Source organism: Poecilia latipinna, unplaced genomic scaffold, assembly GCF_001443285.1.
Source record: "Poecilia latipinna isolate Pla-1442-1.1 unplaced genomic scaffold, P_latipinna-1.0 Scaffold1657, whole genome shotgun sequence".
Taxonomy (NCBI): domain Eukaryota; kingdom Metazoa; phylum Chordata; class Actinopteri; order Cyprinodontiformes; family Poeciliidae; genus Poecilia; species Poecilia latipinna.
This window is the reverse complement of record NW_015114273.1, coordinates 86,449-112,998: the sequence shown is the minus strand read 5'-3', so window position 1 is coordinate 112,998 and position 26,550 is coordinate 86,449. Positions and strand designations below refer to the sequence as shown.

General features: G+C 46.6%; 5 protein-coding genes and 1 long non-coding RNA gene across 14 annotated transcripts in view; 3 read left to right on the top strand and 3 right to left on the bottom strand.

The window, feature by feature from the left end:
- Positions 1–6: 6 nt before the first annotated feature.
- On the top strand, positions 7–2,239 carry LOC106964331 (calcineurin subunit B type 1-like). Of its 2 annotated transcripts, XM_015059807.1 has the most exons (5): positions 435–512; positions 583–759; positions 1,626–1,685; positions 1,759–1,943; positions 2,021–2,239. In XM_015059807.1, the coding sequence occupies exons 1-5, from the start codon at positions 488–490 to the stop codon at positions 2,066–2,068; spliced, it is 495 nt and encodes a 164-aa protein (XP_014915293.1). In that variant the 5' UTR covers positions 435–487; the 3' UTR covers positions 2,069–2,239. The 2 variants fall into 2 exon arrangements, with proteins under 2 accessions (XP_014915292.1, XP_014915293.1); XM_015059806.1 differs by having other exon boundaries at positions 7–759.
- Positions 1,254–1,631, bottom strand: LOC106964332 (uncharacterized). Its single transcript, XR_001428398.1, has 2 exons — positions 1,505–1,631; positions 1,254–1,434 (listed from the first exon to the last, which is right to left on the bottom strand). It is a non-coding gene; the product is annotated as an uncharacterized LOC106964332 (long non-coding RNA).
- A 515-nt stretch (positions 2,240–2,754) lies between the features above and the next one.
- LOC106964330 (uncharacterized) lies at positions 2,755–6,446 on the bottom strand. 2 transcript variants are annotated; one of them, XM_015059805.1, is made up of 7 exons: positions 5,458–6,446; positions 4,924–5,061; positions 4,775–4,848; positions 4,586–4,698; positions 3,641–4,412; positions 3,343–3,562; positions 2,755–3,226 (listed from the first exon to the last, which is right to left on the bottom strand). In XM_015059805.1, exons 1-7 carry the CDS (start codon positions 5,612–5,614, stop codon positions 3,138–3,140), a joined length of 1,563 nt encoding a protein of 520 aa, XP_014915291.1. In that variant the 5' UTR covers positions 5,615–6,446; the 3' UTR covers positions 2,755–3,137. The 2 variants fall into 2 exon arrangements, with proteins under 2 accessions (XP_014915291.1, XP_014915290.1); XM_015059804.1 differs by having other exon boundaries at positions 3,343–4,412.
- Positions 6,447–7,577: 1,131 nt separating this feature from the next.
- Positions 7,578–19,093, top strand: LOC106964322 (sprouty-related, EVH1 domain-containing protein 2). The gene is made up of 6 exons (XM_015059755.1): positions 7,578–7,901; positions 8,624–8,798; positions 9,206–9,374; positions 10,006–10,070; positions 15,592–15,744; positions 16,045–19,093. The coding sequence occupies exons 1-6, from the start codon at positions 7,876–7,878 to the stop codon at positions 16,735–16,737; spliced, it is 1,281 nt and encodes a 426-aa protein (XP_014915241.1). The 5' UTR covers positions 7,578–7,875; the 3' UTR covers positions 16,738–19,093.
- Positions 19,094–20,223: 1,130 nt separating this feature from the next.
- LOC106964321 (ras-related protein Rab-1A) lies at positions 20,224–23,480 on the top strand. Its single transcript, XM_015059753.1, has 6 exons — positions 20,224–20,389; positions 21,737–21,809; positions 21,903–21,998; positions 22,073–22,168; positions 22,672–22,803; positions 22,874–23,480. Exons 1-6 carry the CDS (start codon positions 20,376–20,378, stop codon positions 23,069–23,071), a joined length of 609 nt encoding a protein of 202 aa, XP_014915239.1. The 5' UTR covers positions 20,224–20,375; the 3' UTR covers positions 23,072–23,480.
- Positions 23,481–24,881: 1,401 nt separating this feature from the next.
- aftpha (aftiphilin a) overlaps positions 24,882–26,550 on the bottom strand; it is a 12,035-nt gene continuing 10,366 nt past the window's right edge. For all 7 annotated transcript variants that reach the window (XM_015059750.1, XM_015059748.1, XM_015059746.1 and 4 more), the window contains 2 exons: positions 25,743–25,866; positions 24,882–25,666 (listed from right to left, as the gene is read on the bottom strand). In XM_015059750.1, coding sequence (XP_014915236.1) covers positions 25,525–25,666; positions 25,743–25,866 — 266 coding nt within the window. In that variant the 3' untranslated portion in view covers positions 24,882–25,524. The remainder of the gene's footprint in view (positions 25,667–25,742; positions 25,867–26,550) is intronic.

Here is a 26,550-nt window from a genome sequence, read left to right as displayed (position 1 = left end):
GGGGCGGGGCCATGCGGCGATCGGAGCACAACATGCATATTTTCAAAATGATTCACTGAAAACCGTTAATTTTTTCCTAGAAGTGAATAAATGTATCTGTATTTATAAATATATGCTTTCACTGCTGCCACCAACTGTTCTGGAGGGGAACTGCTGGTTCTGAAGGCGAGCTCTGAATTTGAGTCGCCTCGTCATGGGAACGGCAGGGAAGGAATCCTGGCCAATCCCCATTGGCTCTCCAGAATGTCCTGCAGTAGAGGGGAGTGCAGGTTATTTATAAATATTAATATTCATTGTCAGACTTCATTGTTGCAGATCAAGATTCCAGAGAATCACAGGAAGAGGAGTCTGGAGTTTTAATCTGAATCTTTATGGAGTTGTGAGTTCTTCTGCTATGATTCATCAGGATAATCTGCTTTATGATGATCAGCTGGCGATTAGCGTCACTGACCCGGTGCTGGCTCAGACCAGACCCGGCAGTACCGACATGGAGGGCACCCAGAAGAACGCAGGTGAGTCTGCAGGAAACAGGGGAGGCAGCCAATCAGAGCGCAGCAGGAAACCGTTTGTGTGTGATTTCAGAGGAGGGGGGGGAGATCAGGAGGCTGGGGAAGAGGTTCCGGAAACTGGACCTAGATGGATCCGGATCCCTACGCGTGGACGATTTCATGTCTCTGCCAGAACTCCAGCAGAACCCGCTGGTCCGGAGAATCATCGACATCTTCGACACGGACGGGAACGGGGAGATCGACTTCATCGGTATGAACAGTTCAGTCACGTATGAACAGTTCCAGCGGCAGAGCCGGAGAAAATGGGCCCCAGTAAATTATACAGGAGGCTGGCCCAGTCATTGTTTCACTCATGGTTTTGCCAATATTTTCTCCAAGTGTTTTCTGGGTAAAACACACTAACCAATACTTATGTCCGTCCCTCCCCCCAATGTAGAAGCTACACACACATACAGGGGCCCGGTCATTAGCCCCGCCCCCGGCCCGACGCTGACTTGTTCCGCCACTGAACAGTTCAGTCCTGTATGAACAGTTCAGTCCTGTATGAACAGTTCAGTCCTGTATGAACTTTGTCTTCATCATGATGTTATAATTTAAATCTGAATTTCTTTACTGCTTTGAACAGATCAGAGGTTTTGAATGCGAGTTTAGAATATAATTTCCAACATTATTAAAACTTTTCCAGTTCAGAGGGACGAGGATCAGATTTAGTTCAGGTCGGAAACGGAGCGGAGTCAGTCCGGCTCTCTGAGCGGCAACATGAACAGCTTTTAATAATTCTTTATGCAAAGCATTTTTTCTAATGGGGGAAATATTCTCATCACTTTCTGATAACTTAATAAATGTTGAGTTCTGATGCCAGCCGGTCCGGTTCAGGTTCCTGACTTTCAGATGGGAGGTCAAAGGTCATCTGGCGGTTCTGGATCTGAGGAGGAAATGTTCAGACTTTAGAGATTTGTACTGACCGATTATTGATCAATTATCTGTGGTTGAACCTGCTGTGCTCCGGTGATCAGGTCCGGTTCTGGTCCCAGCCCAACGGTCACAGCAGATTGATTATTGATCATCAGGAGCATATTTGACCCCGGTTTGACCCCACTGTCCTCCGCCCCTCAGAGTTCATCAGAGGAGTGTCTCAGTTCAGCGTCAGAGGGAACCAGCAGCAGAAGCTAAACTGTGAGTCCAGATCCATCTCTGCTCCGGTCCGGTCCGGTTCTGTCTGACCCGCTCTGCTTGTGTCCGGGTCCAGTTGCCTTCCGGGTCTACGACGTGGATAAGGACGGCTTCATCTCCAACGGCGAGCTGTTCCAGGTGCTGAAGGCCATGGTGGGCTCCAACCTGCAGGACGCCGCGCTGCAGCAGGCCGTCGATAAAACCATCCTCGGCGCCGACCGCGACGGAGACGGACGGATCTCCTTCCACGAGTTCTGCACAGTGAGCCGGTCTGCTCCAGAACCGGCCGCTTCTGCAGAACCAACTGTCCTCTGACCTCACTTCCTGTTCCTCTGCAGATTGTGGGTGAGCTGGACTTCACCAAGAAGATGGTGGTGGACGTCTGATTGGACCAGAACCGTCAGCAGAACCAGGTCAGACGGGAGGTTGTGGATCTGGTGGTGTCTCATCAGCATGGACACACCCAGCTGGGACACCGCTGGTCCAGAAGGTTCTGGTCCTCAATAAAACCCATCAAACCTGAAGTAAACCTTCTAAATGATCTTACTTTGACTAGACTTCAGATGTCGTTTATTGATGGATAAAGGTCTCCTGTGATTGGCTGATGAGCGCCACGGCTGAATCATTAATATTACTAATGTCTACATCTGAATATTAATCGCGTGGAGAAACTTTTTCACTTGTGATTTTAAAGTAATTTATTTAATGGAAAAACACAAATTGCAAATTTGTAATAGAAATATTTTCACCATTTTAAACTTATTTCAGTAACAAAGCTAAATACGGTTAGCCGTTTAAGCTTGCTATCTTCCTTAGCTGGGCAAGCTCTTAGCTTTCTAACTAAATATGTTGATGCGATTTTAATACTTGCCTTGCCAACTAGTTTGAAATTGTGACATTTATAAATGAACTGCATGCTGAAAAATGATTCAGCATTTTGTTTTCTCTATGGCTGCTAAACAATCCAAATTATTGCCGTTAGTTTTTGACTTTGTCTTCAGTTTGGAGACAGGAAGCTGCAGGAACTCATCACTTCCTCTCACCTGGAGATGATTCATCAGGTCACTGCAGCTCAGGTAAAGTCCTTTTTAATAAGGTGCAAATCAGTGACGGTAACTGAGGCCTTAAAGGGACAGTACAACAGGAAGGACGTCCAGAAACCTGCTGCTCAGTGAGCCTCAGCAGCTCATGATGACATCACAGAAGGTAGATTGATTTCAGTCCGGCAGAAATCATCAGCTTTAGGGATAAAACATAAATGCTGAGGATGAAATAAACTGTTGATGTTTCTGAAACTTGAAAAACGTTTTTAAGGAATTTCCATAATTTCCATTTCAGAACCAAAACAAACAGAACCGACAGAAAAAGAGTTCAAAGTCCTGCTGCGGCTTGTCCTGCGGTTCCTGAACGCATCATCACCGTTTTAAACCCACAGCATTATAAACTGGTTCTGGGTCAGCCGGTTCCGGTCACGGCCAGCCGCCGCCGCCGCCTCTCCAGCGCCTGCTGCTTCTTTAGCTCTATTTCAGCGGCCGAGCATTTCCCTGCAGCGACAGGAAATGACATCAACTCCACACGTGATGAAACAGCAAAACCTGATTGGCTGTTTCCATGGGAACAGCAGGTTGGGCGGGTAAACTGATGACGGGGGGGGTCTCACCTTTCCCCGTTGACATGGTTACCAGGTCCGCGGGCTTCCTGAAGGTGAAGTGCTGGGTGTCTTTTTGTCGCGGCGCCGCAGACGGTTCTGACCCGGTTCGGTTCCTGAACACGGCACTGACAGCAGGCGGAGGCAGCTGGAAGCCGATTGGCTGCTTCACCGGAGCGGTGGCCAATGAGCAGCCAGCTGGTCCGGCCGGGTCCGGTCGGATCCGGTTCTCAGAGGTTCTGTGGGTCAGCTGCAGGGCCGCTCTCTGATCGGACGCGGTCCGGTCCATTTTTACCTGGATCCGGTTCTCCAGGTCTTCACACATCTCACACAGGAGGTCATCAGCCGGGCCGTCCCAGACCGGTTCCGACCGGAACAGAGAGTCCAGATCGCCCAGGACGTCCAGCCCGACAGAACCGGGCTGGATGTCAGAAATGGGCCGGCTCGTTGGGTTGCTCCAGAACCACTGGGATTCTGGTTCCAAGCTGCACATCTGACCCGGTTCTGGAGCTCTGGAGACAGAGGAGTACCGGTTCTGTTCTGGTCTCGTTTGGACCCACTTCCCGGAACCAGAACTCCAGTCAGGGTTCCAGGCTGGACCCAGGTTCTCTTTCTCAGTTCTGGTTCCGACTGACGGAGCAACCCAATTCTGACCAGAACCAGCCGTGTTCTGGGTGGAGCAGAGCTTCGGAACCAGGAAGTGGTCTGGGTTCTGGGTCATCTCCAGAACCAGCGAGTCGTTAAGCAGGTCGTCGTTCTCCCAGTCGTCCTCTAACTGGTTCTGAACCGAACCGGGTCCACTGCACGTCCTGGAGCCGGCTGGACCAGAACCACACAGGGACGCTGAACCGGGTCGGTTCTGAGTTGGACCTCGACTCAGGGTTCTGCTCGGCATCTGGGTCGGACCATCAAACAGGAAGTCCAGGTCGTCCTGCAGGAAGTCTGGGTCAGGCCGTGGTTCCAGTCCAAAAGAACCTGGTCCCTGATCTTCCTCGGTCAGAACCTCCTCCAGGTTCTGGTTCTGGAACAGGTTCTGGTCCAGCTGCCTGGCGAGTCGCAGCAGGTTCTCCACTCTGGTTGCTCTGCAGGAAACAGAACCAAAGTTAAATTCTGGTTCTGGAGCCGTTCCATCCTGCCACGCCGACCAGAACCGGGCCACTTGGTTCTGGATCTCAGCTTCTGCCAGAACTAATCTTCAGAACTCCTCTGCTCAGAACCGTTCTGATGGATCCAGAACCTGCCCATCAGAACCCACCTGGGAGAGCGCCTCTTGGCCCGCGGGCCCTGAGGGTCCGGGGTGCAGGAAATGGCGGCGCTGTCTCCGATCCACTGCTGCAGTGCCGGTTCTGTGATCCGCGGCCGGCCGTGCTGCAGACACAATCAGAACATTAGCCGGGGTTCTGGTCCGGCCCGGTTTCACCGGACCCAACCAGACGCTGCTGACCTTTGGAGCGATTCTGCTGACGATCTCTGAGATGTTCACGGCGCCTCCAGCGGCGGCCTTTTTTCCTCTTGTTCCTGAACGCAACACAACGCAATGTCACGGAACCGGAGCAGGAAGCGGAGAACCTGGAGGTTCTCCCAGAACTTTACCGGATCGGCGGGGCGACGGGGACGCGGCGTCCCAGACGATGTCCTGCTGGAGATCCGGGTCGTTGTGCGGGGAGTCCGGGCCCGGAACCGGAACCAAACTGGGTTTGGTTCTAGAGATTCTGTTGGGAGTCTTGAACTCTATGAAGACGAAACTGTTAGAATCTGGTCCAGAACATTTTCACGAACAGAACCAGAAGTGAGCAGAACTCTTATAGTGGATCAAACATCCCGATTACAGTTTTCAGATTTCACCTTCATGTTTTCATTAAATTGAACCGAACCGAACCTTGACTGTCTGGGTTCTGACAGACAAACTGAAACATTTCGAGATATTTAAATTGGATTTGACAAATCAGAAATCTGTTCGGTGCCGAATAGAAGTCTAAACAGAACTCTTTTGAAAGATCCTTGTTTCTAGATCGGAACCGGCTCACCAGCAGATAAATCTGGAGAAAACCTAAAACCAACAGATTTCTGAATAGAATCAGGCGGACAGCCTGAAACGGGACCCGAACAGAACCTGTCGGTTCAGACCTGGTTCTCTCCGGTTCCGAGTGGATTCCAGGACCACCGCCGCTCCCGTCTGGCTCTGTCTGAGGCTGCGGCTCAGGCGGTTCCTCCTTGGAGGTCCGGCCGCCGTCAGCGGCTCCTCCGCAGCCGGAACCTCCAGCCGCCTTCGGCCACCGTTCATAGCGGACTGCGGATAAAACTCAAACTGACATCAGTTCAAAATTATTTGGAGAATTTGAACCTCGCGCCATGTTGTCTCTTTCCCAGAGTTCCTTTCGGCAGTGCGTTCAAGAGCATCAAACTAAGCGGGAAATGCATATTCCGAGTTTTTCATTCGGAGTCAATGAAACTAAATTTGAATTTTTTTTACTTTTATGTTTATATCGAACCTTTTAACAGAACAGTTATAAAACACAAACTTTACCTCAACAATCAACAGCAATATTAATGACGTAGGCCAAAAAAGGCAGCTGAAGTTCTCCTTGAACATGTCAGGTGGAAAGACTTTCCTGTAATATTTCGCCTTCTAGTTTTACTCTGGCTGGTTTAGTTCAGTCTTCATACCTGAGTCAGGTAACCCGAGGCTCAGGACTGCATGTTGTGTAAATATTTGTTTCCAGCAGGTGAACAATGTAACGCCAGTTTTTTCTGTCTTCTGATGTTGATATAATCTGATCCAAAATGTTCGTAAAATAATTTAATCTGGGCAGAATGTTGACCAAAAAAAGTAATTACATTCTGACCAAACATCCCGACTTCATCATGGTATAATCACAATAATATTGTGGCATTTTGTTCTGAATTTAGTTAATTTAATTTACCGTAAATCCCGGACTACAGAGCGCACCTGATTATAAAACGCACGCTCTAATTTCAAAAAGAAAATTAATTTTGATTTTTTATAAGCCACACCAGATTTTAAGCCGCAGATTTCTCTACTGCTCCAGGTTTTCCACAGCGATGCAGCAGCAGCAGAGGGGCGGACAGCCGCCATCTGAGTCATAACAGGTCAATTAAATATCACATTTATTATGGTTGAAAAAGAAAAAGGTGCCAAGTTTAGATTTAACTGAACTGATTACGGTAGTTTCCGAACGGTAACTGTAACAGTAAAAGTGCTGATCCTTCGTGTTGCTACTAGCATGAGCTAAATGAAAATGGGCGCTTCCTTCTTCTTCTTCTTTAGATTTCAACAGCAGCTTGCATCCATTATTGTTGCACTACTGCCATCTACTGGATCCTAATATCTATACCTCAAATTCTCATAATGATCCCAGTATTATTTAAAAAACGAAAAATCTTCTTTTTCTCCTCAGTGCTATGTACTGATTAAGAACATTCTCAAATTTCAATTCCCTATTAAAACCTAATTACGTTTTAATGGCGCTTTCTTCTTTTATTTCCAATTTTGACTTCCAATGATTCACTTCCTGCTAAAGAGCCCCCTGGTGGTTGAAGAAAAATCCACATATGAGCCGCATGGTTCAAAGCTTAGGAAGAAAGTAGCGGCTTATAGTCGGGAAAATACGGTAGTTTATTTTTTTTCCTATTTCTGGTATTTAGTTTCATTCTTGTCCATTTCTGCCACGAATAAAACAATAAAAGCCCAACCAAAAGGAGGAGCTTAGCGCTGTCAATCAACTCATGTACTCACTGCTAAATGTGTTAATGGTGGACAAACAACTTATTGCTACAGAAAAGCCGTTTATCTACCGTCACTGGTGGCAATGCTAATTAGCATTAGCATTCATGGCAAGTTATGCTAATGCACTGATTGATGCTTAGTGCTGTCAACCAGTTGTTGATTGACAGCACTAAGACCCGCCTCCTGACTCTGATTGGTTGTTTCTGACTGATGTTTTTATATTAAACCTGATTATATTATGTTAAATATGTAAAAATATTTTTTAAAATAAATGTAAAACTCTAAATTATGACTTTCTGTTGTGCTTTTATTTATGTATTTTTCATGGCGGAAATGGGCTTCTATCAGGACCCAGTACTGGTACCATCCTGTTATACCAGAACTGGATCCAGCTCAGAACCAGAACCAGAACTATTGAGACAGAGCAGCCCATTATTATTAATTATTATTATTATTATTATGTTGTTGTTGTGGTGGTGAAGACACGTGATCCTTGCGGTCCTTCGGGTCTGACGTCACCCTCCCTCCCTCAGTCCATCATGGAGTGAGGAGGAGGAGGAGGAGATGGGGATCGTGCGGTGCCTTCCTCCCCGACACCAGAACCTCCTGCTCGGTCTCAGCGTTCCCGGCCCGGTCCGGAGGAGGCGGCGGGGCTGAAGGAGGAGGACGATCCGATGGGAGGAGGAGGAAGAGGCGTCAGAACCGCATCCACCGCCGCCGCCGCTGTGGAACCATGAAGTCGCCGCACCGCGCGGCGGCCGCGGCAGCTCGACCAAAGCGGAGCTGAACCGGAGAAGATGAACGAGGAGCCGAGGCCCGACGAGTGAGTTCCGGTTCTGTTCGTGGTTCTGGTGCGGTATCGGTCTGAGCTCCACTGATGAAGAGGATGAGCAGGGCCTCCTCTTCATCACCGAGGCAAGAGGTTCGGGGGATGAGGGTGACCCGGTTCGGTTCTGAAGCTCAGGTTCCTGAAATGCTGCATGTTGTGAGTCATCGTCAGAGATCAGCTGCCGGTTCTGGTTCCTTGTGGACCTCAGCTGCTCCAGGAGGTTTCCCAACAGGAGAACCGGAGCTTTCAGAACACTGGAGGTTCTGGCCAGCCGGGCCGGTCGGTCCACAGAACCAGCAGCAGAAAGCCTGGAGAGGTTCTGATCAGAGCGGGTTCTGTGACGTGGTTCTGTTCTCGGCGTAGAGGTTCTGACAGGACAGGTTTGTTCATTAAATATGGACCAACGTGGGCCCGGTTCTGTTTCCAGAACCTGACAGAATTAAAACCCAGGACGTTTCCAGGTCCAATGCTTGGTTCTGTAGAACCAGCCTGTGTGACAGATCTGGATGGATGGAGGTTCAGATGGAGTTGGGCTGATGATCCGGTTCTGGTTCTGGTTCGCTCCTCCTCTCCTCTCTCAGCTGGATCTCAGGAACTTGCTGTTGGGTTGATCCAACAAGGCGAACCCGTCCTGGTCTTCTGGTTCTGTTTGGTTCTGTTTTGGTAAAGGCAGTTTCCACCCTGTGTGTTCTGATGACCTTTGACCTGTGTTGCAGTGACAGCTACATCGTGCGGGTCACGGCGGTGGTGATGACCCGGGACGAGTCCAGCGGCGGCTGGCTGGCGCTGGACGGCTGCCTGAGCCGGGTCGGGGTCTGCCGGCTGCGGCCCGACGGGCTGCAGGGCCGGAACAGCTTCCTGATCCACGGGGAGCGCCTCAAGGACCGGCAGGTGGGCTCGGTCGGTACTGGTTCTGCAGGGCTGGTACTGGTCCAGAACACCAGGCTTAAAAACAATCAGCAGAGTGTTGAGATCAGAACTTTGTCCCATAAAACTGCAACAAATTGAAAATGTTCCGTCAGCGTGGAGCAGAAGATCCAAAACCCCAGAAAGTCAGAACCGTCTGATCCAGTTTGGGTTTTTCAGTCGGAGCAGAAAAACTGCAGGTTCATGTTTCACTGTCATATTTCAGCGACTTATTGATTCTTTTATTCAGCAAGTTAAAACTGAAGTTCGCTTCAAACTACATAATAAATACTGGCAGCATTAGTTATTCAGACGGAAATAATGTCAGAAACAAACTTTATTTAATTCTGTTTGGTTCTGTTTTCTGGTCCAACTGTCTCTCTGGACTCCAGGTGATCCTGGAGTGTTTCTTAAGGAAAGACCTGGTCTACACAAAGGCCACGCCCACCTTCCACCACTGGCAGCTGGACAGCAGGAAGTGCGGCCTGACCTTCCAGTGTTCGTCCGACGCCCGCGCCTTCGACCGCGGCGTGAGGCGAGCGCTGGAGGACCTGGCAGAAGGTACGGGGGACACCGCCTGCAGAGGGGACGACCGTCCGACAGGGGACACCGGGGAACATGAAAGGGGACATTAGAGGGGACATCTGAGGACATTAGAGGGGACATTAGAGGGGACATCCTGCTCTGGGTTACTGAAGCTGACCCAACACTGATCTGTGGGACCCAACGCTGATCTGTGGGTCCCAACGCTGATCTGTGGGTCCCAGCTGTGTTCCTGCTACCAGCAGGGGGCCCTTTGATCCTGATCCCACTGGAAGTCGGTGGTTTGGGCCTCTAGTTGGGACGGGAGGAGGTCCTGCTAGAACCAGAACCTGCAGGAAAGAGGATATGTCCCTTTTGGCTGGGAACGCCTTTGGACCCCTCAGACTAGAGCCATGTTGGATTTCCCTCCTGTTACCATGGCAACCTGATCTCTGATAAGGAGTAGACAATGGAGGGATAGATGGAGGTTCATCTCCGAGGACAACTGAAGACTGACCTGGAGAAAGATCCGTGTCAGAAGAGAGCAGAAGCCTGAAGTGAGGCCAAACTTCCTGCTCCGTCCTGAACCGGGCCCTCGGCGGTTCCTGTAGCGGTCCAGAGGGAGGAAAGCCCTGAATCGCTGATCCCTGATCTGCTCTCTGCTCCACAGGTTCCACCACGTCTTCATCAACGCTGCAGAACGAAGCCGAGCTCGGGGACGACGACGTCTTCACGGTGAGGAGCTGTTCTGATGAAGTGTGAATATTTAAGGTTTGATGACGTTCCATCAGAAAAATCGTCTGGAGGTGTGAAGATCCAGCAGCTTACAGCATTAAAGTCTTGTAGAAACGGAGAAAAATAATAACTGAGAAAAAATATCAGATCAGAAAAAGAAAAGATTTCAGGTCTGCTGCTTCCTGTTTGAGTCCAGCAAGATTTCTGCATAGATCCATTATAGATCTGTAATAGATCCATCATAGACCTGTTATAGATCCATCATACCATAAAAACTTTATTTATAAAGCAGTTTTACACCAACAGGACCACAGTGCTGTACACAATCATAAAATACAATGCAATTATACAATAGAAAAGATCGAATATAAAATACATATTAATATACAGACAGAATAAAACAAAGTGAATTGTGCCAAAAGCCAAAGAAAAAAGATGGATCTTAAGAAGGGACTTAGAAACAAGAAGCCGGTCTTATCCCAAAGGAAGATCACTCTGCAGCTTGGAGCTGCCATAGAGAAAGCTCGGTCCCTTCTGAGGGAAAAAAACTAATAAAAGTTTAACATGAATCCTAAAATGTACTGGCAACCAGTGTAAGGATGCTAAAATAGCAGAAATGCGGTCAAATTTTTGTGCACCTGTTAAAAGACATGCAGCAGCATTTTGTACCCTCTGAAGCTGGGAAATATATAAATAACAGACTCCTATATAAAGTGCATTACAGTAATCCAACCGTGTGGTCACAAATGCATGGATCACTGTTTCGAAATGCTGTCTGGAAAGAAAAGGTTTTACTTTGGCTAGCTGCCTTAAGTAGAAGAAACTGGATTTTACAATGGCTCCAATATGTGCTTCCAGCTTAAGACCTGCATCCTTCTTGACCCCTAAATTTGTAATAACCAGCTTGACATACTGGGCCAAGGAGCAAAGATTAGTCAGGGAGTCTAGTGGATCTGCCAAAAACCACTACCTCTGTCTTATCTTCATTATGTTTCAAGAAATTTAAGGCCACCCAAGCCTTCAAATCTTTCAGACATAAAATCAGAGACCGAAGAGAGGTGGAGTCTGCATTCTTTAGCAGTATATATATCTGTGTGTCGTCTGCATAACAATGAAAAGCAATCCCAAACTTTCTAAAAATAGAGCCGAGAGGAAGGAAGTACAATAAAAAGAGTAGAGGGCCTAGAACTGAGCCCTGTGGGACGCCACACGACAGTGGAGCAGAGGAAGACCTATGGTACGGCAGCCGACAGGCGCAAACGCGCAGCAACAGAGAAAAGATGCAAACAAAAAGGGCTGAAAACGGAAGTGCTCCAGACCACTAGAGGGAGTCGAACAAAAAACAGCTGTGTCCGAATTTAGGGTCTGCATCATAGACATAATATAAGGATAGACCCTCATGGACCGCTCTCGCCTATTGTCGCTGACGAGATTTAGGGCGGCCATCTTGGAGCGGTACTCCACTCCACTCAGCGTTATGTGTTTAGCAACACAATGACGTATCAGCGCATTTAATCGATCATAACACGCTTTTTTGTTTCTGTAAACCATATTCAAACATCTATCAAAGCTACATTTATAAACAATTGTATTTTTTAAGTATGTTTTTAATACATAGTTCATCATATTTAAATATGCCTAGTAGCTATAGCAATAGAATTGGAATAGAATATTCTGATATCGATGTATGAAGAGCATATTACAAAGCACACAGCCGTTCATCATTTCTTTAATAAATTATTTAGTAATATCAATACATATTTATATAACTATACAAACTGTACAAATAAAGATTAATAATGGCACAAATAAATAATGATTAATACTGAATTATATATATATATATATATATATGTTTTTCAGCCGACGAGTCCAAAATCCGATGTGAGATTCATCCGTGCTGCAGTGAATCCGTCTCTCTTTATAGATATCTCCCTCTTCTTCCTCACATCGTCTTTAGGAAACTTTCAAAACAAAAACGGAAGATTTAGGATATATCTTACTTGACAGAGTGAAAGAATATAAATAATAGTCTTTACCACCTGTGTAAACTTTGCTGGTGAATGTTATAACACATAATATAAGTTTTATATGTTACATTGTTTCATTTCTAATATAGGCTCTTGTGTCAGATAATCTAAGTCAATGTTAGAGAATAATTATTTTTTTTAGATTTACAGAATCTCAGTTAGCCTTCATAGCGGGGCTGAACCCGTATTACACCAAGCACTGTAGCTAATATTAGCTGCTATCTCGCCGGTGGACATAAATACAGTAAAGTAATATTCTAATCACAATATATACACAATAATATGTCCATCTTACTTGTGAAATGTTGTCTGTGGAGCCCTCGCATAATCCATCGACCAGAACAACAATATCCCTCAGTGCTGAGGCATCTTCTGCTGTTTTGGTTGAGCAAAGTAGGAGGGATGACCCTTTTTTTTGTTTGCATCTTTTCTCTGTTGCTGCATGTTACTTTACTGTATTTATGTCCACTGCATGTTTGCAGCAGCAGAGAAAGACCACTAGAGGGAGTCGAACAAAAAACAGCTGTATCCGAATTCAGAATCGGCCGCCGTACTATGGGCATCTAGACAGACACAAAAGTACGCTCGGCCAAATAAGATTTAAACCAATCCAGAACTATATGACCGATGCCCTCCCACTTTTGGAAATGGGAAAGCAGAATGCCATGATCAACTGTATCAAAAGCAGCTGATAAATCCAACAGCACCAAGACAACACAGTCACCAGAATCAGTTGCCAAAAGTATCAAAAACTTTTAAAGGAGCTGACTCTGTGCTATGAAATGGTTTAAAACTGGACTGAAAAACCTCTAAAATATTATGTTCACTAAGATAAGCCATTAGCTGATTATAGACTAGCTTCTCAAGATTTTTTTTTTAAATAAAAAGCAGTTTAGAGATAGGCCTATAATTCGCCAGAAGAGTAGGATCCAGAGTCGGTTTCTTAAGTAGAGGCTGCAGAACTGCATGAGTTTTAGGAACAACACCTGAAGACGGGCTGCTATTTACAAGAGCAAGAACTGAAGGACCTATAGTAAGAAAAACATCTTTAAATAACTGGGGTGGAATAGCATAATCCGGAGAACCAGTTGGCCTTAAGTGCCTAACCACATCCTGCAAAGATTGCAAGGTCACTCATTCAAAGCTGCATAAAACAGCAGAACAAGGCACAACGACTGAAGGGTGATGAGCAGAGGGGAGAATCTGGGCCCTAATAGAAGCAGCTTTCTCAACAAAAATGTGTAAAAAGCTTTCAAACCTAGTAGGTGAGGTCTCCATAAAACCACTATATGAGTCATTTAGGACTGAGTCAATAGTTTTAAATAAGATGGCAGGATTGTGACTGTTTGAGACAATCAGACCCAACAGGTGCCTTCTTGGGCGTCTTTCACAATCCTTTGATTACAGCGCCTGCATTCCTTCAGTATTTGGAGCGAGACCTGTAATTTGTCCTATTTTCATTTGCGTTCAGCTCTGGGACAGAAACCTCATTTAGCCAGGGCTCACTCTTTGGTTTTGAAAGTCTGATTTTTAGGTGCCACCAAATCCAGAGCTGTTTTACTGGTAGAATAAGACCATAGATCCGTCATAGATCTGTTATAGATCTGTCACAGATGCTGTTCAGGTAGAACCGCTGGCTGTGGCGGTGCGTCTCCAGCTGAGAGGCTTCAGACAATTAATGATCCACCAGGAGTCTGAACTGATGATCTTCTTCTCTTTGCTCCAAGCCCAGGAGATTAAATCAGCAATAAATTTCTGCTAAACCAAAAATACATGGACAACTAACCCAGGAATCCTTCCATAACCTGGAAATGAATAAAATCACAGCTAGAATGAAATTACACATCAGGCTTTTTAAAAATGTTACCTTTCAAATGCTTCTAATAACGAGTAATTCATTTCTAAATCAAATTATTTCATTAAACAATTCAAACTTTTGTATCAGGAAATAGTTTACAATAGATACAAGAAACTGTCTTGTTATACTATTTTGTTACACAGCATTGTTAATGTTAATATTATCATTACTGTTGTTAATACTGTTAGCACTAACATTAGCATATTATTGAATGTATTGCATTAAGCATGAATCTGAAATGAATAGTTATTTAATAAATATTGAATGAACAATATTCATAAACAGGATGAGATAATTTTGAGATGTTTTTGGAGAAGGTTGGGTTTTAATACGTTTATACTTCTACCCACTCCTTAAGACCCTACTGAAGAGCAGGCACAGTGGCATGGGTGGGCATTGGGAGGCATTGGCCACCCATGTCCCCCATATACCCCAATGGAGGCATTGGGGGACATTGGGGGGCATTGGGAGGCATTGGGGGGCATTGGGAGGCATTGGGGGACATTGGGAGGCATTAGGGGACATTGAGGGGGCGTTCACAGAATCAGCCATGCCCCCCTGGACTGGAAGCTGTTTGTTGTTTTTACCTCAGAGTGGCCAACTCTCTGTTATTTCTATAACGATTTGATACAGTAGGGGCTTCCGCACTTCGCATATCCGTGCCCTCTGTCACTTTTTTCAGCAGTTAAAACTGTTAAATCCATTGTTAAGGTTCTGTATTGATATTAGCTAGTCATCTTTTAGCTAACATTAGCTAGTCATCTTTTAGCTAACATTACCTGCATCCAACAGCTTTACTCAACTCAGTTGGTTAGTTTGGGGGGAAGAAAAACTGTACAAAGTTCTTTGCGTGTTGCTGGTTTGCTGCCGTGATTCTAACACACCTGAGCAGCTCCGCCCAGCAGCAGCAGGTCTCCGTCGCTGCCGCACAGGTGGAAACCCAGCGCGAGCGTCTCAGCGTTCATGCTGTGTTTGAAGGCGGCTCGGAAAAACAGGTTATGACGTGTTAAGCTTGTTAACAGGTAGCCTGTAGGCTGCTGGTGTTGTTGTCTACGTTCAGCTACATAGATTCATTTTGCCCCCCTAAAATAAGTCGATCCCCTCCTGTTAAACTCGTCTGGAGCCGAGGCTGTACTTGTAGTATTTTGTAGTAGCTTTAAGACTCAGTTCTGAACTGTAGCTATTTTTACTAAACCAATAAAATTACAAAATCACCTTCTCTCTCATTGTGCAACTAATTCTGGCCTAGTCAAAGGATACAGACCCTTAATATTAGCATCATTAACATTAGCATTTCTACAACAATAGAAATGCACTACAATGATGTTAAATGTATTTAAAACAATATGACAAAGTCCAGCAAGCTGCAGATGTGTTTATTTGTAGAGGTTTTTCAGTATCTGGTAGCTAGCTGTGTAGGTTAGCTTTACGTTAGCAATAATAAGCTAAGTGAGCTAGTTCCCACAAGCTATATCTGTACAAGAGATATAGCTTCACCACCTCTGTTCACCAAGCTAAATCCTGTTAGCCTGGGAGCCCATAGGACCTGCCCTCTACTGGACGCTCTGGGCATCACAACCTGATGTATCTGGATGGGTTTTCAGTTCTTCCATCTCCTCCGTTTGTCCTGCAGACGGCCACCGACAGCTCGTCCAACTCGTCTCAGAGGAGAGAGCCCGCCATGCACGCGGCACCGGCTCATTTCTGCGAGCCGCGCCGGCACAACTGCATCCTGGGACATTTCTATGAGCACCACCGGCCCTCGGACCACTACTTCCTGGACCCGGTGAGTCCGCAGCGCCTTTGTCCTGTAGCTTCTGCCTCAGGGCTACACAATATGTTGCAAATATAATATCAGTGTGCAGAGCAGAAACTTATTCTTAAGTTCGTCGTTTAGCCACTAGGACAGAAAATCATGGCAATAAAAACTCAAATGAGACACAAATAGCATTTCAAAAAACGGGCATATTTTGCTCCTGATATTGTCATCGCCACCACAAGGTTTTCTTGCAGCCCTACTTGCATCAAGTTGTAGAAACATTGAGGTTTGTTTCTGGGACTCATGCGCTCCCCTCGGCTCTGGCAGGCGGTCCACATCTTTCCTCGTCACGCCAGCTTCCCTCTGGAGGATCAGGAGATCGTTCGCTTCAGTCCCCGTGAGCGCAGCTGGCTCACCGGCTACGAGGACTACCGTCACGCCAACGCCACGCGAGACAAGCTCCCACAGCCGCGCAACCCGGACACCTGCGTGCATTTCACCAAGAGCGACGCGCCCAAACGCGACTACACGTACCCGTACCCGCTGAGCTGCGGCGTGCAGCAGGGCTTCGACAGCAAGCCGGGCCGCCTGGAGGCGGGTGGCGGCCGCAGGGCGGTGGTGACGCTGCAGCCGCGGCCTCCGGCGTCCAAAGGGAAGTGTCACATGGAGGACGGGGAGCGGCTCCGCTGCGTCTACTGTCAGGACATGTTCAACCACGAGGACAACGGGCGGGGCCAGTGCCAGGAGGCGCCGGACCCCATCCAGACCTGCATCCGCCGGGTCAGCTTCATGTGGTGCGCCGACAGCCTGCTGTACCACTGCATGTCCGACCCAGAGGGCGACTACTCGGACCCCTGCTCCTGCGACACCAGCGACGAGCGCTTCTGCCTGCGCTGGACGGCGCTGGTCGGCTTGTCGCTGCTGGCGCCCTGCATGTGTTGCTACGCCCCCCTGAGGGCGTGCCATCGCTGCGGCGTGGCCTGCCGCTGCTGCGGCGGCAAGCACAGGGCCGTGGGCTGAGCTGCCGGAGGCCCCGCCCACTCAGCAGGCCCCGCCCACTCCACAGAGACCGTCACCGCTGTTCTTTCTGTTGTTGATGTGGTTCATCTGTAGAAGGAAGTGAAACTTCGTGTCAACTGTTGTGCTTTTTCTGTCACTCTGAGGACCAAAATGTCTCCATGAAAGTTTGGATATTTGGAGCCGCCAGGTTTCATGTCACCTGGAGAACGTCCAGAAGGATTCCTGCAGGTCAGTGAAGGTGGAGCTGAGTTTGTGGTGATGCTGTTCATCTGGAAGAAGCTGCTTCATTCTTTTGTTCAGCCAGAATATAACAGAAACTCAGACATTTATTCTACACAGAGGGATATTTCTGATATTTCTGGCTTACAGCTAATTATTAAAATTAGAAAACTTCACTTCCAAAAAAAGAAATAAAAAAGACTCCCCCAAACCTTCAGATGAGCTCTTCACTATTCTCTCAGTGTTGTTGGTTGTTCACCTTTTCTACACACTTTCTCCTTCCACTCAATTTTTCCTTAGTGGACTTGTACAGAGGGGTGTGTTAGCCGCCGCCTCATTCGCTGTTGCAGCTTCCCCTCCTTGTTGTCATGGCAGCAGTCTTCCTCATGACCGAACTGGATCGTTTTATTGGTCTGGTGGTTCGGGTTTTTCAAAATCTGAACAAGAAAACTGAAACTGGATGTTCATCCCTCTGTGTGGCATAAATATGAGACCTGATTGAAATTTACTTTTTTATCTTTCTAGAACTTAACTTGGCATTTTGGAAAAATAAAGTAAACATTCGTTACTGAAAAGTCCAAGATGGCCGCCATGGTTGTGAAGGAGAAAATATGTTTGCACTATAATCAGCAGTGTCCACAGCTAACCAAAACGTTACATTTGCTAATGACTTATTCGCTAAACAAAAACCTTAGCTCAGCTACACTAAAGACATAAAAACATTAGCAGAGATAATGCTAACCCGCTAAACATAAAAAATTAGCAGAAGCTAACCATTTAGTTGCTAATTTGTATGAACAGTTTGACCAAATTTTAAAACAATTGGTGTGACATAAAATTCATCCAAGTCATGAAAATGGTTAACATTTAATAGCAATTACTGGTTTAAAAGGCTCAAAAATGATGACGGCCATGTTGAAAAATGGTCGTCACCCTGAAATTCAAGTGGCTGATGGGAAAAATGAAAAATCTAAGACCTGAATTTTTATGCTTATATCCACACTGGAATTTTTTTTTACAGTAGAATGATGCATTTAACTGCTTATTGTAATGGAGAATCTCTTGGTTTATCACACACACACACACACACACACACACACCATGGCGGTAGGTAAAGTGTGTCAGCAGAGGCACTGTGGTGAAAACCAGCCGATGAGTCCTCAGCTCAGCTGCTCGGTTCTGGAATAGGCCGTCAAAACACGACGAGGATTTTTGGGCCCAGATTCCTCAGAATTGATGATTTTGGCTAAGTGGCGTAAAGTTTGGAGGAGCGTTGCTGCTCTGCTGTCTGGAGCCCCAGCAGACGCGCTGCAGCAGATAACAGGAACACATGCAGATTATCACAACCTGGGTTAAAGAACAACTAACAGAAATCAGAGCTGAAGTTTGAAATCTATTTTTTTATTGGTGTAACGACAGTTCCCCCAGCTCCCTGCCAGCATTTCAGAGCAAGGTTATAACTTGTATTAATACAGATATTTTTGATGCAACATAAGCTACAGAAACTATAAAGGCATCAACTCTGCAGCAGGAAGCAGTCGACTCGACATCGGGTCAGAACCCGGTGGGGAAACGATCCAGATGTTTGTTCTGATATAAATTTATTGACGTTTCTGGGCTGAATGTGTTTTTAAGTGTAGCTTGACATCGGGACAAATGGCGTTTGGGAAATTCATCTGTGGTTTTTAAGTTTAACAGATGATGAGTTTCAGTCCGGTCCGGTCTGGTCCGTGTGGCCTAGCTTAGCAGCGCCTGCTAGCGCCTAGCTTCCTGGTTGTCCTTGATGTTCATGTGCAAAGTTATCCAGTTCCTGTAAAGTCATTAGCAATGCTAGCAGTTAGCATCATGCTAACATAGGCCACACAGTGCTGCATTTGAAATGTTCTGCTGAAGCTCTGTGGCAAACAGGAAGTCAGGGTGGAAAACAGGAAGTCGGGACAAGATGAGGTCAGTTCCATCTGCTTTTCCAGATGTTTCCTGGTACAGACTGTAAAGTTGGTGGAAGGAAAACATCTGTGAAAACCGTCGGTGTTGGCCTTGCAGTCTACAGTCTGGTCAGAGCGCAGCAGCTGGTTTCCCTCCAGAGAGAAGCAGCAGTCTGGACCGTCATGTTCGCCGTCAGAGACGAGTCCCCAATAAAAAATGAAGCATCCAACAGGAAGTGTGTCTGGCGTCTGAGAAGCCACTTCCTGTCCATGTGTCGGCCAGCACTGGCTCTCTCCAGGGAAAGTGCCTGAAGCCTCTTCATCATGTCTTCATCAGTCTAATAACTATGATGAAAAAAGCAAAGGTGTAGTCCATCAGTTTGTCTTTTTATACATAATCACATTTATACCAGTGTAAAAACGGAATATATGAATATATACTGTATATGTATATGTATCAGGTCAGCAATGTACATTTTTCAGTTCTATTTTTTTATTGTTTCTAAAATGATGGATGTCAAAGATACAAAGAAAAAGACTAAAATCTGAAAAATAAAATAAAAGCTCAAATTTACTGAGTTTGTTTTGATTTTATTGATAGCGACTCGTTATGCAACAAGTCCGAGTTAAAAAGGTTCACCGGCACAGAGTTTCCAGGTGAAGGAGGTCAGGTTCCCATACATGCACAGGAACAACATGCAGAAAGACCCGGACCAGGAATCGAACCCAGGACCATCTGGGTCCTGTTTGAAGCAGCCAATCAGCCGTCTGATTGGCTGCTTCAAACAAGTCAAAACAACTTCTTCCCAGGTTAGTAGGACTCCAGTCAACATGTTCAACCAACATACGTGGCGTAGTGACTTCAACTTTTACTCAAATATAAAGATAGACATATTATAATACTTAATATGCAAGAGTTATTTTGCATATTAAGTATTATAATATTTAATTTCCCTTTGGGATCAAAAAAGTATTTTTGAATTGAATCGAAAACCACTAGTAAAATCTGTAATTTTGTTTATATTTGAAATTGTGTAAATGTGTTTAATTTCTTTTTTAACAATAGAACCAGGAGCAGACGGCTGCCTGTTGGATTCGGATGAACACGTTTTTTATATTCCATGTTCTAACGCCCGAAATCACAAAAGAGATTTGCTGTAATACAGACCGCTACACGAGATCTTTCCTGCCAACAGCCATCTCTGTCTACAATAAGTCTTTGAAGACTTTGAATTAATGCTTTACAATAGCTTTTAATTTCCCTTTGGGATCAATAAAGTAGTTTTGAATTTAATTTAATTTGAAAACTACAGTACCCATGATTCCTTTAGGCCAGTATTTCCGGGTTGGTGGTATTCAGACGGCCATATTTGATTCGGTTACACTGTTCTGACAACTACTCGCTTCAAAGTAACGACAGAACCAGTCCAGAATCTCTCCGAACCACATTCAGCTGCTTCCACAGACGACACACTTCACAACCAGCAGGCAACCATGAATCCGGAATAGTAAGTCTGGTTCTGGTCCGGACTGACACGTCCAGGTCCGGTCTGAGCTGTCACTTCACCGGGGAGGCTAACGCCTAGCTAGCCGGGCGCAGTGTCGCCTTAGCTGCTTTTCTTCTCGGTGTTCAGTCATTAACATGACCGCCCGACCGGACACATACCCACAGCCGTATAGTCGAAGTCAGAACCGGCTCCTGACAACGAGACTGAGCCGGGAGAAGGCCGAGAAATAACGGGAGTGACCGGTCCTGTCACACCTTGCTGTTAGCGGCTAGCGGCTAACTGTGTTTACTCTTAATTAGTTACTGTGTGACCAAGGGGTAAGGACTGTCTGACGGGTCACTTACTTTCTGACTAGTTACTACTTTCTGATGGGTTAGTTACTTCCTGAATAATTAGTTGTTTTCTGACGGGTTACTTTCGGAGGGTTTATTACTTGCCTCAGGGATGGGTTAGTTATTCTCTATTCCAAAGTTGTTGATGACCCGTTTCCATGGAAACTAGAAAATGTTTAATATTTCTGATTTTAGTTTTTATTTTTGTCCTAAACAATGAAAATCTGCTGGGCCTAAGATAATTTAGCCAACAGGTGTATTTAAGTCCATTTGTTGTATTTACATTCAGTCACTAATTATAATTTTTAACTTAAATAATTAAATGATTACGAAAGTTTTGGGGGGGTTTAACTCAGAAAACAAAGTCCTTTATTAGTCTCAAAGGGAATTTAATTGCTATAACTCTTTGGATCTCCTGTAGCAGCCAGTCTTGTAGTGAATATGAGAGGCCTCTGACTGTAGACTTGCTGTGTGACAGTTTCATCACTTGCCAACATGCTAACAGTCTCATCACATGCTAACAGTCTCATCACATGCCAACATGCTAACAGTCTCATCACATGCCAACATGCTAACAGTCTCATCACATGCCAACAGCTCAGAATGCAGAGATGATGGCTGTGTCCAAATTCAGGGTCTGCATCCTTCGAAGGGTCAAAGTTCAGGTTTATTTAAGCTTTTAAGAAGCTAATCAGCTGCTCCTGGTGATGGAAGGAAACCATAAAACCATTGTGACATCTGAAATTAATAATCTGACGGATTTATTATAAGAGGACAATTTTAAAGAAAAAGAAAATACGCAAGAAAAAAATCAGCTTCTTTTTTCACTACAAACATGGATTTCAGATTTCTGCAACTGAAAGCAGTTGTGTTCCAGAGGATTCTGTATTTATTCATGAGATTAAACCGATCAGAACATCTCAGGTCCAGTTGGTGTTGACTGGTTGGGCCTGAATCATGTCAGCCAATGTGTCCGACATGACCTGAGTGTGTGTGTGTGTGTGTGTCCTCTCAGTGACTACTTATTCAAGCTGCTGCTGATCGGTGACTCTGGTGTCGGGAAGTCCTGTCTCCTGCTGCGGTTTGCAGTAAGTCTGACCTGTCTGTGATTGGCTGCAGCGCTGTCTGACCTGTCTGTGATTGGCTGCAGCGCTGTCTGACCTGTCTGTGATTGGCTGCAGGACGACACGTACACAGAGAGCTACATCAGCACCATCGGGGTGGACTTTAAGATTCGGACCATCGAATTGGACGGGAAGACCATCAAGCTGCAGATCGTAAGGAGCCGCCGATCGTAGCAGGACGCCACTGTAATGTGCTCGGCGCTGACCTTTGACCTGCTTCTCTGCAGTGGGACACGGCGGGCCAGGAAAGGTTCAGAACCATCACTTCCAGTTACTACAGAGGAGCTCACGGCATCATAGTGGTGTATGACGTGACGGATCAGGTCAGTGACCTCTGACCTTTAATCAGCAGCGTTAGCTTAGCAGATGTTAGCAGTCATCAGAAAATGTCGATATCTGGTTTTATTTTCCTGATGCTGTTATGGGTGTGTGTACTTGTAGGACCACTTCCAACAGCGGGAGGTCACTGACCTTTTCCTGACCTGCCTTTATTTTCTGCTGGTTAGATTCTGAGTTAAGTTGTGCTTCATGTTCAGGTTAGGAGCAAACTACTACAGAAATGCTGCAAATGTTGCCTCTTCCTCTCGTACCAAGGTTTCTGTTCGAAGTGCTTTGATGGCTTCTAGTGACCAAGATTTAAGAGAGATTTCTAATTTGTATGAAGAAGCGATATGTAAAACTTTGGAATAATTGCTGAAAAATCTGAGCATTTATTTTGATTATGCAAACCTGGTCTTGTCTATGTTGCCCCGCCCGTTTTCATATGGCGTCCCACGCTGCCTCTGGCCCCGCCCCCTCAGTAACGCTGCGTTCTGCTGGTCTGCAGGAGTCGTTCAACAACGTGAAGCAGTGGCTGCAGGAGATCGACCGCTACGCCAGCGAGAACGTCAACAAGCTGCTGGTCGGCAACAAGAGCGACCTGACCACCAAGAAGTTGGTGGACTACACTACAGCCAAGGTATGACCCTTGACCCCTGACCTCTGGTCTGAAGGAGGCCGTGTAGCATTCTGACTTCTGACCTCTGCAGGAGTTCGCGGACCACCTGGGCATCCCGTTCCTGGAGACGAGCGCTAAGAGCGCCACCAACGTGGAGCAGGCCTTCATGACCATGGCGGCTGAGATCAAGAAGCGGATGGGCCCCGGGGCCACGGCCGGCGCCGCCGACAGGTCCAACGTGAAGATACAGAGCAAGCCGGTCAACACTTCGTCTGGCGGCTGCTGCTGAGAGCCGCTGCCGCCCCTCCCCCCGGCCAGCAGTAGGACGATAAGCCCCGCCCCCGCCACCCCCCGCCGTCTCCTCGTCACTCGGAACCGTTTTTAAGTCTCCTGGGTCCGGACGGAGCGCGCTCAGACCGGCAGCGCGCTCGCCTCCACGCCTCGCCCCCTCAGCAGGCTCCGCCCCCTCAGCCACGTGCCTTCAGGGCAGAAGAACCCGCACCGCCCAGACAACATTCCCATCAGGCGGCGCGCGCGCTGCCGGCCCGGTCGGAGCGGCGCTCCCACAAACTGTATATATTTATACATAAATGTTTGCAGAAGCTGTAGAAGAAGAAACCTGAGCAGCTGATTGGCTGCGGACGCCGCGGCTCTGCGGCTCAGAGTCTATTAAACAATGAAGGAGATGTTTGATAACAGATCGCCTGTCTGGTCTCTTCTTCTGCAGGACGGTGAATCCTCCAGCAGTTCCCCTGCATGGCCTCCAGGGGGCGCCTCAGCGTTTGTAGATGAGGTCATGTTGCGTCAGAGGTCACAGACCCTGACAGGGTTCTGGTCTGAAGGTCCAGTTTATCACTGCAGAACCTTCCAGAACCAAAGATGCTCAGAGTGCTTGACTCTGAGCATTGTTGCTAGGCTACAGTGACATTTAATCAAGAGTAATCAAATATATTGATCATTGATTGTTATTTAAGTACTCTTGATCCCAAAGAGATGTTAATTGAGATCTCCTGTAACAGTTAGCGTTACAGCACCGGAAGAAACCTCTGACTGTAGACCAAGTCTCAGAGGATCCTGGTGGTTCATAAGTTTCTAGGTTTTACATGAAATTTTCTTTGTGTCATCATCATCATCATTTCCAGAACAGAACCAGAGCAGGTCGTTGGTTCAGCCTGGTTCTGATGTTTCTGCTCCAACAGATGACCGCTAACCAGGCTGTTCGCTTTGATTTAAAGGAACTCATGGTTTCAGCATCTTTGCAGTTTTCTGGAAGTTTGTTCCAGTTTAACTTATGAGGTGTTGATACTAAATTAGAGTTTGCTGAGCATCAGAGCGACCAATCAGAAGACATGGAGGCACATGACTTTACAGGTTTAAAAATGGGGGCTCCGTCACTGCCATCCTGGTTGCTCTGTCCACTTCCTGTCTCCTCTGGTGACCACTTCCTGTTTCCTGAACAGATCAGCAGTCTGCAGCTCTTTGGAAAAAACAAACAATTAATGCCATTGTTTTGTTGTTTGTTTGTCAGGGATGTGACTCTAACACATTAATTTAGGTTAATTACATTAATACAATTAATTTCATACAAAAGTCTAAAGCGCCCGGAACCTTTGTATCGTGTTTCTGGTACAACCGTAAATGTGCTGCACCAGCTCACTCCGCTAACTGTAGCTTCTGTCTCGGCTAACAGTAGCGATGGAGCGGCTTCTGTTCATTTCTTCTTTAAACAGATCTGATGCTGGAAAACATTGTGTTCAAGTTGTGCTAAAAGAAATCTATGCTAGCCTAAATTAGCATCTCAATGCTAAAGATGTAGCAGCTAATGTTAGGGTCCAGATTTTAAAAGAAGCTCCGTGAATGATCAAACTTAGTTACAATCTGATGAAGAACAAATTAAAAATTTTATGAAACTCATAGGTCTATTCAGTAATTTAGCAACAGCAGTTTTGGATTTGAAAATTTTTTGTTTTTAGATTAAAATACAATTACAAACCAAGATATTAAACATTTTTGCCTCCCAGCACTGATTCAAACCGGAGGTTTGTTCTGAACCAGCATCTTCATCCCACTCTGGACCCACAGAACCAGAGACACAGAGCTTCCTCTTAAATTATTTTAATATCTTGTGTACACTAAAATTTACACATTTCCAGTCTGGGAAGACCCGGCATGCACGGCGACTCCTCGCAGGCTCTTCCAGTGATTCAGCGGTTTTCCATAGGAACTTCCTGGGTTTACAGTCTGAAGCCACAGTGAACTACAATTACATCCAACTCATCTTCACAATGTGCAAAACCCTCCAGGGAGACGGCCACAGCAGTTAGAGCAAAAACAAAACGACAGACAGGTTGGTCCCTTAACTCCTTCACTGCTCCAGAACCTTCCGGTTCCAGCCACGCGTCCCGAGACGGACGGGGAGGACAGGAAGCGGCGGGACGAACTAAGGCCTCGGAAACGAACGAGGACGAACATTCAGCTGGATTCTGCAGGCAGTGTGGTTTCAGTCCATAAATATTCTTATAAAGACTCTATATGTTGATATAAATGTACTCATACTTTATAGATCTCTATGTTCAGCTTAAGAGCTTCAGCCAGTGTTTCCTTCATAGTCCCGCCAGAATAAAAGCAGAATCATTCAAATAAAACATTAAATCCCTGATTATGTACACCCCCACCAAGACGAACTGAAAGATGAAAAAAACAAACATGTAGATGAGGAAGTGATGCGAGGTGGGCGGGGCTTCAGTCGGGCGTGGCCTGCGAGCAGAGCGGCGTCAGCGTGGCAGGAAACATCAGAACCTTGGCCTGCATGAAGGACAGGTCCGGCAGCGCCGCAATCACCTTGGACGCCTCGTCGCTCAGGTTCTCCTCCCTCCTGGGCTTCCTGTCGGGGCGCAGACACAAACAGACCTCAGGGCGACGCGGACTGGAATCGGGCCGGGACCGGGCCGCCCACTCACCTGGTGGACGTGCTGGTCTTCTCCATGGTGGACATGAGGCGGGCGAAGGCGTCGGCCACACGGCTGCCGGCGCCGCTCGGGTCCAGCTTGGCGGTGGTGAGCTCGAACAGCTCCGGGTCCACACCTGAGGGACAGAACGGGCCGGACAGGTCAGAGGTCAGCAGGGCCTTTACTAGAAAGCCACTGGATCCAACAGGACCAGCTCCAGGGTTCTGACTCAACAGCTACGACTTTTAGACTTCATTCCTCTGAACAGTTTTCAACCATCAAAAACAAATCGGGTATTTGATCTAAGAGGTGAGGAGGAGCTGTCAACACCTGGTGACGGCCAGCAGGGGGCGATGGCCAGGCTGACTCAGGGGAAATGTGCAGTCAGTCCAGATTCAGTGGTACCAACCTGAGATTACTTAACACCGCCCCCTTCTGGTCAGACAGGCAACTGGCCTGGTTTTCATGGCTCCCCCAACTGGGTGGGTTTGGAGAGGGCGGGGCTTCCATGAGGCTCCGCCCTCACCAGTTCCTGCTGCAGTCGCTCTGGCTGTTCACAGTGCAGCAGAATGTGATCCACTTCACTTTATCGTGGCAGATTCCGATTTTTTCACCAAGAAACCCCGAACTGATTCACTGCCAGATGTTCTCTGCACTAGTGCAGCTTTTCACTGTCAAAATACAAGACCAAGAAATATATGTGATTTCTGTGATTCATCCAGTGGTGATTTTACAGAAAGTTTTATTTCCCATGATAACTATGGCAGCCATCTTGAAAAATCAAGACTATCAGTAAATGTCTTTGGGTCCAATTCTGTAA

What these genes read in the sequence shown, in the direction of transcription:
- LOC106964331 (XM_015059806.1), top strand. Translation starts at nt 420, where the DNA reads ATGATGATCAGCTGGCGATTAGCGTCACTGACCCGGTGCTGGCTCAGA. An exon ending in CCAGCAGCAGAAGCTAAACT is followed by an intron (nt 1,686 to 1,758) that starts GTGAGTCCAGAT and finishes GTCCGGGTCCAG; the next exon opens with TTGCCTTCCGGGTCTACGAC. An exon ending in CCTTCCACGAGTTCTGCACA is followed by an intron (nt 1,944 to 2,020) that starts GTGAGCCGGTCT and finishes GTTCCTCTGCAG; the next exon opens with ATTGTGGGTGAGCTGGACTT.
- LOC106964330 (XM_015059804.1), bottom strand. Translation starts at nt 5,614, where the DNA reads ATGAACGGTGGCCGAAGGCGGCTGGAGGTTCCGGCTGCGGAGGAGCCG. An exon ending in TCAGCAGAATCGCTCCAAAG is followed by an intron (nt 4,699 to 4,774) that starts GTCAGCAGCGTC and finishes TTGTGTCTGCAG; the next exon opens with CACGGCCGGCCGCGGATCAC. An exon ending in AACCATGTCAACGGGGAAAG is followed by an intron (nt 3,227 to 3,342) that starts GTGAGACCCCCC and finishes CTGTCGCTGCAG; the next exon opens with GGAAATGCTCGGCCGCTGAA.
- LOC106964322 (XM_015059755.1), top strand. Translation starts at nt 7,876, where the DNA reads ATGAACGAGGAGCCGAGGCCCGACGA. An exon ending in AGCGCCTCAAGGACCGGCAG is followed by an intron (nt 8,799 to 9,205) that starts GTGGGCTCGGTC and finishes TCTGGACTCCAG; the next exon opens with GTGATCCTGGAGTGTTTCTT. An exon ending in GGGACGACGACGTCTTCACG is followed by an intron (nt 10,071 to 15,591) that starts GTGAGGAGCTGT and finishes TTTGTCCTGCAG; the next exon opens with ACGGCCACCGACAGCTCGTC.
- LOC106964321 (XM_015059753.1), top strand. An exon ending in TGTATGACGTGACGGATCAG is followed by an intron (nt 22,169 to 22,671) that starts GTCAGTGACCTC and finishes GCTGGTCTGCAG; the next exon opens with GAGTCGTTCAACAACGTGAA. An exon ending in TGGACTACACTACAGCCAAG is followed by an intron (nt 22,804 to 22,873) that starts GTATGACCCTTG and finishes TGACCTCTGCAG; the next exon opens with GAGTTCGCGGACCACCTGGG.